General features: G+C 38.6%; 1 protein-coding gene across 3 annotated transcripts in view; it reads right to left on the reverse strand.

The window, feature by feature from the left end:
* Window positions 1-1,953: 1,953 nt before the first annotated feature.
* Window positions 1,954-11,629, reverse strand: part of LOC122642412 (1,4-alpha-glucan-branching enzyme 2-2, chloroplastic/amyloplastic-like) — a 71,500-nt gene continuing 61,824 nt past the window's right edge. For all 3 annotated transcript variants that reach the window (XM_043835880.1, XM_043835871.1, XM_043835889.1), the window contains 6 exons: window positions 5,382-5,529; window positions 5,150-5,250; window positions 4,591-4,668; window positions 3,551-3,706; window positions 2,527-2,601; window positions 1,954-2,443 (listed from right to left, as the gene is read on the reverse strand). In XM_043835880.1, the coding sequence (XP_043691815.1) occupies window positions 2,357-2,443; window positions 2,527-2,601; window positions 3,551-3,706; window positions 4,591-4,668; window positions 5,150-5,250; window positions 5,382-5,529 (645 nt within the window). In that variant the 3' untranslated portion in view covers window positions 1,954-2,356. The remainder of the gene's footprint in view (window positions 2,444-2,526; window positions 2,602-3,550; window positions 3,707-4,590; window positions 4,669-5,149; window positions 5,251-5,381; window positions 5,530-11,629) is intronic.

Here is an 11,629-nt window from a genome sequence, read left to right on the forward strand (position 1 = left end):
AGTTGCAAGAACCATCATTCCACATTAGGGTTTGAAAAACCTTTCTTCTTCTTCTCAGATCTCCGACGATTTCAATGGTTCCTCTTCTTGTCGTTGGCGTTGCTACGGGAGCTTTTCTTTTCTTGGCTGATACCAGGAAACGCTATTTACTGTATCCGCAGACGATCTGCAGAACACATATGGCACTTCTTCTCCATCTCCTCCGTCTCCAACAGGTTTATCGTCGGAGACAGCACAGAGTCATGTTCATAATCGGAGAAGAATGTAATTTTCATTTCCTCATTTAAGTCGATTTTATAACCGGAGATAGGAGGTGGTACCAGTAACCTTAGGATAATCAGGTACAATTAGTACCAACGGTTAAGATTGCAGTCACAAGAATCAACAACTAACATTGATCTGTTGTGTTTAACTCTGCGTTTAAGTTGAAAAATGTACGATACCTTTTGATAATGATATAATGATGTTATTTTCAAATTATGTTTGACAACCCTTTTATGCCCTTAATTAAATAATTTAGTCTCTTATTATTTTTTTTTTCCCTTTTAGTATACTATACATTTTTTTTTTAATGAGAAAAATATTGTTATTTCTCATGTATACTTGAAAAATGGATGATACCTTTTGATAATGACATAATGATATCATTTTCAAATTATTTTTGAAAACCCTTTTATACCCTTAACTAAAACACTGGAGACTATAGCAAGGGGCAATTAAAAGAATGTGTTAAGTTCTAAATATACCTATACCTATAGAAGTGTCATTCAACATTATCTTTTGAAAAATCCTTTAAATTAGAGGTATAAAAGGGTTTTCATTAGTTATCTGAAAGTGATTTATCATTGTCATTATCAAAAATGTTTTATTTTTCAAGGTGGGCTCCTCTCTAGTGACCCCCATCACCCAAGGAGTGTCCAGTGAGCACACAATGGCTGGGCTGACTAGGTCCACGTTGGAATGTGTGCCTGCACGCATCCAAATGCGTGCACCCAATCATCCCAACCATTGGATGCCTCACCTGGGCGATACTCCTTGGAAAGGAGCCGGATCCCATTTCAAGTACATATGTAAAATAGAAAATCCTCTCAAGTGCGGTGCATTGTCCAATGCACCACACGAGAATCCAACCGTCCACCCAACACTTCAAAGGATAAAAAGATGCCAATGCCTATATTTTTACGGTTGAATTCTTAAGTGTAGTGCCTTAGGCAGTGCACCATGGTGCACACTTGAGAGGATGAAAATCTATGTGAAATAACAGTTTTTTATTTTTGACCCTCCTTAAAAAAAAATATTATAATAACTAAAAGAGCAAAAGAGTACGGTTACAAATTATTTAACACCATGGGAATTGGGAGTCCCAAGGGGCAAATCCCATATCTAATCCAACTGCATTTGTTTAGAATTGTCCAATTAAGTCAGTTTTAATCTGCCTCTTGCATTCTGAACCAGAGCATCCTATCAAGCATTTGAATTCAACAACCGTACATTCAAGCAATCCCAACTCCCTAGAGGATTTTCCTAACATACTGAAACCAGTATTGGTAAACAAGTACTTGGGATTTCCTGAGTTTGTCACGGTATGTCGCAGCAGCATAAGGTCCACAAATGCTCAAGCAGGCTAATGCATCTTTAGAGGCAACCTTGGAAAAAATCAGGAACAAGAATCGCCTGCTTGCATTCAAGACTCTTCTAAAATGCTCTTACCTGTCCTTTATGGGCAACTTTTGCCTTCTGCATGATGGGTATTTCAGAGTAGAAAACAAACATAGCAACACTGAGATAGGCAACATAGTGTATCTCATAGCATACACTCATCTCCTTGGAAAAGAATTTCCCAAAGGTTGTACCATATTCGCAATCCCGGCCATCCAAGCACGAGCAAATATTAGATGGCAAAAGGCCATTAATGATATTCAATTTGTGATGTATACATCGAGTTGCAGCAAGTAAAATCTTGTTCCACATGTTATCACTCTTCTATAATGAGTCCATACATCCATTTATTTTGCACCATGCTATAGATTCACTGGAGACACAGAGCATCTTCCTGAAAGGCTTAAATTTATGCTGCAATAAAGATGACAGATTTACAAAATTCAAGAATCCCTACTATTTCTTGGTTAAGCACCAAGTTTCTGGGTTGTACTCTGTTTATCATGGTTACTCCTTTATTGCCTCTCCAAGTTGCTCAATCAACGAACCACGGAACAAAATCTGTAAGGCCAAGAGACAGCAATGCTCCAATTTGCATGCCTATTTTACGGTCACAAGTTTCTGAAATGTTACACCAAGTGGGTGTCTCACATTACATAACAAGTAACCCTTGCATCAAATCTCCACCACCTTTAACTTAATCCTCTACCAAAGCATAGACAACTGCTGTTCTACATGGGGCATACACCAAAAATGAATGGGGCCGACCATCGTACCACATTTCCTGCATCAGTACCAATAGCAGAATATAAGGGTATTCTTCTTTTCCAGATATTATTAAAGAGGGTCCAGTATTTGTATCCTTACAGTGGTAAAATATTCTGCTCTGTGATCGATTCTATCAAAGCCACCAAATAGCTTGTCATCTGAATCCAGGACCAGCTGGAAGGGGAAAAATAAGAGTGAGGGCTGTGATTATGAACTAGAGTTTAATCAGAGGAAATAATGTTTACTTTGTGGAGAAATTTTTTTATCTTTGAAAAATAAGAAACCTCAAATTAACGTATAATGATGACGATTATGATGAAAATAGTAATGTTGATGCATCATGGTAAGCAATTTGGTGTGTAGGAGAATTAAAGCTCCCTCTTTCTCCTTCCCTATCTCTTGCTCACTGCTCCATTCAACAATTTTTTTTATGATACCAGATAGAAGTATTTTCATTGCACATTCTGCATTTTATTCCAATTCTCCCCCCCCCCCCCCATCTTCTCTTGAAAAATTAGGACTGCCTACTGTGTCTAAGATTTGGTGTCTGCATTGTTTTCTATGGATTTCTTTCTTTGATACCAGATAAAAGTATTTTCATTGCACATTGTGCATTTTATTCCAATTCTTTTTTCCCCCCATCTTCTCTTGAAAAATTAGGACTGCCTACTGTGTCTAAGATTTGGTTTCTTTATTGTATTCTATGGATTTCTTTCACTGCTTCAGTATGTTGAATTTAATTCTTGATCTAAATTCTTGTAGAAGCTTATGAAGGAAATTGAATAAGTTGCAAAAACCTGGAAGCATAACAAGGGTGGAAAATGCAATGAGCTACACTTTTAGCCTTATTCAATGCATTAACTCTCTCCCTCTCTCTGCCCCCAAACAAAAATCTGACTCTGCCCTTTTTACTACTTTGCTACCATACAATCATTTAATTCTTCCTTTCATATTATTTCAAAGATCAAAATCACTTGAGACAAATAGTAGTGAACAAACAAAAATTGAGTATTAATATATAATTGTCTGATAATAACAAAAAGATAAAAAGAAATCATTGCAGAAGAACAGGCATCTGTTGGAATCTTATAGAACACAAAGAAAGTACATGGGGAAGCAATACCTTATACTTTCCTGGCTTTAGGCAACCAATCCGAAAATCTGAATAACTATTATTCCAATGAAAATTGAAGACAAAAACTAAATTCCCTCGCTCAAAGACAATAGTCCTATCTCCTTCATCTTTTCGTGATATATACTGGTGCCCTGAAGTCATAAACTGAAACAAAGGTTCACACTTAAAGAGTGCATCAAAATTTTAAAAATTTAGAAGATACTGGAGCACAATTTCCAAAGGCAGTATTAAAGGTTTACATTTGGTAATTGCAGAAAATTTTGAAACATATATTTCCAAACTACACATTTTTATTAGCGTGTAAATTTAATTTTTATCACCTCTGATATCTGTAGCCTAATGAGGAGGTTTGCCAGGTGTCTGAATTAGTAAGGTATCTTGATGACCAAGGAACCTCCCATGTGACAGCAAAGGGGCTCCAGTTTTGATCATGCCAACCTTTTCTAGTGCTAATTTTCAGTCCAATAGCACTTTTCTATGTGGTCAAATAAATCTCTCTTTTCTAGGCATTTTCAGCTGAAAATTTAACATTTTGATGGCTGCTGCAGCAAGGGAAAATGTCCACTACAAGGTGGAAGATGATTATATGTGGCCAATCCAGGATGTAGCGGAAGACGATTATATGTGACCGATCCAGGTATATTGTATACATCATCCAGTTGAAATAGAGGTCACTTGGCAATGATCCATCCTCTCTTTGCCATATAACAACCTGAAACTCATTTTACCAAGAAAATAAGTGACCATAACTGGGAATGTCATCCACATGGGTGTCTATTTGATTGACATAGTTTGGTAATAAACCACTCGCCATAAGCAAGTGTTCATACCTCAAGACATGGATTCAAAATCTGTCCTCACTTCTAAAAACTAATAGATAACCAGCTTTTCCAAACCACATCTCCAAAAAAAACTTTTTTTTTTACAAGATAAACAGCTGATATTTTTTATTTGATACCTCAGCAACTTTGGACCATTATATTTTCACTATACTTCAACAGAACGAGAAAATAATACATAGTACATACACCATATTTCTCCTCCAGATGTTGCATTGCTTGATCAAACTCTTGCATTCCACGATATCTTAGATAGCCTGCATCCCCCTGCAGTGTATACAACCAATAGTGATAACAATAAATAAGATAGAATAAAAAAACTCACACTTTGAACAACTTTTCAACTTTGTTGAGAATAAACATTATTTCAACCTACTCCCTACGATGTTTACCAAAAGCAAAGTTGTCATTGAACCAGGATAAGCCAAGGAGAGGGAGGCCAAGGGACTTAAGGTGAGTGCCACATTACATGTATATTTCCCATATCCCAATCACATGTTCCATATTATAGGTACGTTTCCCTCATCATCTAGGTATGGGCACCTTGAAACATATAATCTCTTTGGGCAACTGATGACACTAAAAAAAAAAAAAATCCTTAGATCCTGACGTATCTGAGTTCCAAGGGCTACTATATAAACAAAAGCACATAAACAAAATTCACTCCTTACTATTTCAACATATACTTGAGAATACACATTAGGCTTCATAATACAAGCCATGACTAAGCCATGACTTTGAGACTTACAAGGTCAAATCTACGACGACATTTATCATAGCTGTCATTATTTCCAGGGATTACTTTCCCATCAGGCAGATGTTGTTCGCCCCTTGGAAAATCTATCCATTCTGTGAAAAAAAAATTGATAAGAAAAGATTACTCAAATAATTCAAACAAAGAAGAATTTTGATCCAATGATTCTAAAGCTTTGCAAGCTAAGAAATAAAAACATGTATTTAACCAATCTACATATTTTTACCTGGATGCCCAAATTCATTTCCCATGAAATTCAAATATCCTTCTCCACCTAAACCCATAGTGATTAGCCTGATCATTTTGTGCAGTGCTATTCCGCGATCTATCACAGGAGTTGACGGTCCATCCAAAGCCATGAAATCATACATGTCCTGAAGAAGGAAAGAAATTGAGAATGAATGATATAAAAGAGAAGAGATATAATCATACAAGGCTTATACAAATACACATGTTATCTGCATTTGTCCACTAACAGCATTGTAATGTAAAATAAGCAAAATTTTCTCACTACTACGTCCCAAACTGGTAACAAGTCAATTTATCAATAAAATGTAGCAGATTCTTAAAATCTTTCGATGATAAAAGATGAATCTCCAAAAAGCTTTGTCAAAATTTTCACCAATTGTTAATTGCAGGAAAATAATAGGTTATGATTCTAGATGAACATCAGCATTCTTAGGATTTCAATAATGTCATCTACCTATATCAGCCCAAGTAAATAAGCATTTCTTTTTGTCAGAAAGCTACTTTGCATATATTTTCTAGCATCCATCACCTGGGTGGTAGGGTAGACAATTCGCTAACTAACATGTGTCTCTTCTATATAGAGGGACAAATATGTTGACCCATCCTTTTTTTCCTGCTATGTAAGTTGACCATCCTCTTTAGTAGTTTCATATTTGCACGGAAATCATGCTTTATATATTTATGTATTTGGAAGTCATCTCCAAGCTTAGTCACTTTAGGGTTCCTCCATTAGAAGAGCTCAACCTCAATGGCAAGTTGTGTGATAAATTGGATCATAAAGTCACTGAGCCTATTTAGTCTTTCCTTTGAAGCCCAATGGTTTTCAAGTTAAGATTCTTTTGCATTGCGATGTTTATAGTGTGTCACTCATGTTTGCCATCATTTTTGGCTTTGTGGACATTTGAGAAACTTTTTCTAATATGGAGAATCTCGAGTGCAATCCTGGTCTGCACTGTTGGAAAGGTTTCCAGGGAAGTGTAACTGAGATAGGTGTTTTACTAAAATATGGACCGGATAAAAAAATAAATATCCCTGACATCTACACTCTGCCTCTGAGTATTAGTCTAAGACCTTTTACATATGTTACAGGTTCATTAATAATGAGTGTTCACTTCATCTAGAACAAGCTTTACTGGACTCCAGCTCCCTGTAATGTTGAGTCAAAACCTTAACAATGTGTGTACAATAAAGATGTAGCAGTCAGAAAAGTAAGTTCCTGATGGAAAAGCAGCCCAAGAAGCTCCTGAAATTAAGCTCCCCAAACACTTTCACTGGCTACAACTATACCTTTTACAAGTACATAAAGGGTTGAAGCATAGATTTTTTACAGGGCCTTGTAAACTATAGAAGGGAATTTTTTTTCCCCTCTTTTCTTTATTAATAAAATTCTGAGTTAAAAAAAATTGCAGCAAGCAGTATTTCAAACTCTTTTCTTACTCAACTCAGCCTTATCCCAACTACATGGGGTTCGCTACATGGATCTTTTTCTCCATTCAGCTTATTTAAACTCTTTTCCAAATTTGAAATTTATCAGTTCAGTTCACGTAGGGTGTGGTTCGTGGTAAGGGGCTGGAGACATTTTAAATTCTCAAGTACAAGGTTTCTAGTGAAAAAAGAAAAGGGATATGATGCAGATAAATCACCTAAATGGGCTTATTTTATTGAAAATAAGCTTTGGGTTGGGTTATGTATGTGTTGTGCCTTTGATCCAATGTGTTTTCTTTATAAGGGGCCACTTTAATGGGCCTATAATTGTTAGAGTTTGTGAAATAAGGGTACTAATAGGAACTAGATTGTTGTCTAGTTACCTTATATTGTAATTTTTCCTTTTTTTTTTTTTACCTTTTACCTACCTAGGGAGGGATGTGTAATTTCCATGAAGTGTTTAATGAGGGAGAGGAATCGATTTCTCTCTTCCTATGGTCTCTCATCTCTTCTCTTCTCTTCTCTTCTCAGCTCCTACTCCTTTGTCTCTTGTTTGAATCAATTCATTCTTGATTTCTAACTTGGTATCAGAGCAGGTTTGAGAGTCGACCAAGTTGCACTGTTTCTTTTTACCTCTCTTTGGGAACCTAGAAAAGTAGAGGGTTCCAATAGAGGCTGTACCATGTAAGATAATAATCCTAGAAGACTTACTAGAGTTCTTTCATCAACTTCAAGACCTAATGGAGGAAGATTTAGGGCTGTGAAGGCCGACTGAAGAGCAAGAAGCCCAGAAATGCATTACCGCCAGCCTCCTCTTCTTATTTGAGTATTTCCTTGTTTAAGCCACCATTTGGACTGTGGGATGAGCTTGCTAGAATCACCCAGCAGATAGGTTTCAGGACCATAAGGCTTCGGTTGTTGGAATGTTATGGTTTGTGAGCACAACTCATTCTCCCCAAGTTTCCCAGTTACCGCCAGGTTCACCTCTTCTTTGTTTTGCATAAAATACCTGTGGTGTGTTGAATGGTTGTTATTGGTTAATGAGTTATATTATGTGAGACTTATTGGTTGCTATGGAATAAGATTATGTTGTGAGAAATGCATTTGACCTGATTTCTCTTCAGGAACTGTCGTTTGTTTGCTTGCTGAATTTTTTTTTGGGGTAGAGTGTACTCCCCAGTTGATTGTTGTGTATTTGAAATGGTTGTGGAATGCCTCATCTCATTGTTTGAGTTGTTATGAGATGTTGTTACCCTTCGGAGGGTATATTTGAGTGAAGTTCCTCACATCTCGAGCTTTTTTACTTGCTGGAATTTTTTTTTGAAGTTGGACTGGTATTTGGGTTGAGTGTGATCTCCCCATCCATAGTTGTCACGGCGTCACGGCGATCCAAGTCGGTGGAGGGTGTCACGTCGATATCGACATGTCGCCGCCATGGCGTTGCCATGCGAGCATGTCGACCATGTTTTATTTTTATTTTCTCTATTTTTAATGTGTTAATAGATGTATACTCAAGCCATGTTTTATTTTTCTCTATTGTTTCTCAAGTTTTAAGAAGAAAATTCAGAAATCGAAGAAGAAATCGAAGAGGGAAAGAAGAAATCGAAAGAAATCGAAGAGGGAAAGAAGACGGAAGAAGAAATCAAGAGGGAAAGAAGACGAAGAAGAAAATCGAAGAAGAAATCGAAAGAAATTGAAGAGGGAAAGAAGAAATCGAAGAGGGAAGAAGAAATCGAAGACAGGAAGAAGAAATCGAAGAGGGAAAGAGAGTCGGAAGAAGAAATAAGAGGGTCGCCATGGCGTAGGTCGCCATGCAGCCCTCTCCAGCGCCCAGACGCCATGGCGTCGCCATGGCGACGCCATGACAACTATGTCCCCATCTGATTTGGATATTGTTTTTTCGAAGTGGGACTGCTTGGTGTTAGTGAGGAATGTTGTTTGAACTCCTCTAGTGGTTGTGTGATGAGGCTATACTTTCAAGAATGTTGTGGTGTTGAATTTCTTTGAGATGTTTGCCTTCATTGGTTGCTGGACTATGTTCACCAGTGTTTGAAAACCTTCTTTGGGTTGAGAATATTCTCCCCATTTGACTTTGGGTATTACCCTCCATCTTGTGAGTGTGTTTCTTCAGCCTGTCTAGGTCAGTGAATCGACAACAGTTATTTGGAGACATCTTACCTGAGATGAACTGTCTCTGTTTGGGTAGAGTGTGTACTCTTCATTGGATTTGGGTATCATTCCCACGTTTTCGTGTATTCCTACATTATGTCAGCTATTGGAGGAAGAGGCCTGGTTCCACCCCAAGGAAATGTCAGGGATCGATTCAGCTGTGACCACTGTGGGAAATCTGGACATACTCGAGAGCGATGTTGAATACTTTATGGCAGTCTCCCTGGCATGCAAGCTAGCAGGAGAGGGGGAGCCAGAGCCCACACTTTGATGACTGAGTTGCCCCTATGGGATTTCCATCTGTACTACAGACCAACATCAGACCTCTCACTCAGGATGATATTGTCGCGTTTCGTAAGGTTTTGTCTTATCTTGATTGCTCTACTTCTACATTTGCAGTGCTAGATTCTTTAAGTTCCACTTTATAAGCCTCTACATTTGCTCCTTCCACAATCTCCACGTGGGTCATTGACTTTGGATCTACTGACCATATGACTGGCATATCTCAATGTTATGACTCCTACTCTATCTGTTCTGGTAAGGAAAATGTTTGGGTTGCTGATGGTTCCCTTTCTTTTGTTTCTGGTAAGGGTAGTGTCCGTGTCTCTTCACCTCTCCCTTGACTCTGTTCTTCATGTTCCTAAGTTTAACACTAATCTCTTATCTGTGAGCCACCAAACCAAATCCTTGAATTATTGTGTCACTTTTTTTTCCATCACATTGTGTTTTTCAGGATTTGGTGACAAAGAGGATTATTGGCAGTGGACGTGAGGAAAAGGGACTCTACCTTCTTGATCCAAGAACATCCCCTCTACCTACTGCTCAGTCCTATGCATGTGGGCATAGTGACTCTAGTACCTTGACTCTGTGATGTTATGGCATCAACGTTTGCGCCACCCTTCTTTCAGTGTTATGAGACAAAAATTGCCACCTCTTCAATTCCTTCTTCCCATGTATTTCAATGTGAACCTTGCCTATTTGCTAAATATTGTCATTCTTCTTATCCTTACAATGGTCATAGATCCATCGTTCCCTTCCATATTGTGCATACTGATGTTTGGGGATCTTCTCCCACTACATCTTTATCTAGTTACCGTTATTTCATCTCATTTATTGATGATTATTCTCGGTCCACTTGGACTTTTTGATGAAGCAAAAAAGTGATGTCTATGATGCCTTTCAAAAATTTTATTAAATGGTTCTTACTCTTTTTTTTTTTAACCCGAATATTACCTGGGACCCGGGCCAACCGCTAGAATTTTATTAAAATCCACAAAAGAATAGGAGCATACATGGGGGGACATACCATCTTACCCCAACCCAAGGAGCTAAACCACTCATGGCCTCTCAAAAAAAAAAAATTATTACCACACCCGAACAGATGGAAAAAATACAAAAGCTATTTCCTGAGAACAGGCAGACCAGCCTTGTCCTCCCGTAGAATAACCTGAAAACCGTCCGTAGGCAAGCAGCCTTGCTGGAAAGTGGTAGAAGACCTAGAGTCACAAGCAAGATTGGCTAACCAATCAGCCGCCCTGTTACTTTCACGAAAAGCAAAGGAGACGTAAGCCTGGGTAAAAGAAACCAAGGCCAAAATCTCCCGGAACCAGTACCAACCTTTCCATAAGTACACCTCTTTTGACTAACCATTTTGACAGTGGATGCGGAATCCAAGTTAACCACCAAATCAAGGAGACCTAGATCCTGGCGCAGGAGCAAACCATCCCTCAAGGCTCGAAGCTCGGCAATTGAATTGGTGCAAACACCATAAAAATTAGAGAAGGCTGCCAATACCACACCATTCGGGTCCCTAATGACCCCTCCACCTCCTCCATAGCCCGGAGTATCCCTACAAGCACCATCCACATTAAGCTTTACTGAGGCAAAAGATGGGCACCAATAAACTGGCAAAGGGCGTTTCAGCTTGGGCGTTGGAGGCATGAGGCCAAAACACTGCAGTTAGTCCGTCCCTGAAGGACCCTAATCGGCCAACCTTGGAGGGTAACTGGATTTCTTTCACCTAGGCTTTAATGCTCTCAACAATTAAACTAGACGTACGCCTACTTTCCCCATGCCTTCTATTGTTTCTCTCCTTCCAAAGCTCCCAAACAATCAAAGAAGGTAGGATTCTTGTGATATAAGCACTAAGGCTGCTACAGCTTGCCAAATTCTGCCAAAGAGAGATTAGACTTCTGACATCCTATGAGGGAAAAGAAGAGATGTCAAAAATACGATTGAAATATCCCCACATCTTAGAAGCCGTACCACCATACAGCAGACATTGGTCAGTCGTCTCCCACTGTGGACTCCCACAACAGTTACATTTTGAAGCCAGGGGTATGCCAACCAACATTAACGCCTCGTCCATGGGGATCTTACTCAGTTTGAAACTAGAATCAAAATTGTTCGTTTCGATAAAGGAGGGGAGTACGTTTATGGTGGCCTCCAAAACTTTTTCACTAATAATGGCATTATCCATCAAGTTGCTTGTGTTGACACCCCCCAACAAAATGGGGTGGTTGAGAGGAAATGAATTTGGGCATCCGGGTAAAAATCTGTACCACTTGGAATTTTATTTATCATGCATGTTTCTAAAACCTTTTGGTCCGAAGCTCTTCTCACTGCTACCTT

The sequence above is a fragment of the Telopea speciosissima genome, chromosome 1, assembly GCF_018873765.1.
Source record: "Telopea speciosissima isolate NSW1024214 ecotype Mountain lineage chromosome 1, Tspe_v1, whole genome shotgun sequence".
NCBI lineage: Eukaryota > Viridiplantae > Streptophyta > Magnoliopsida > Proteales > Proteaceae > Telopea > Telopea speciosissima.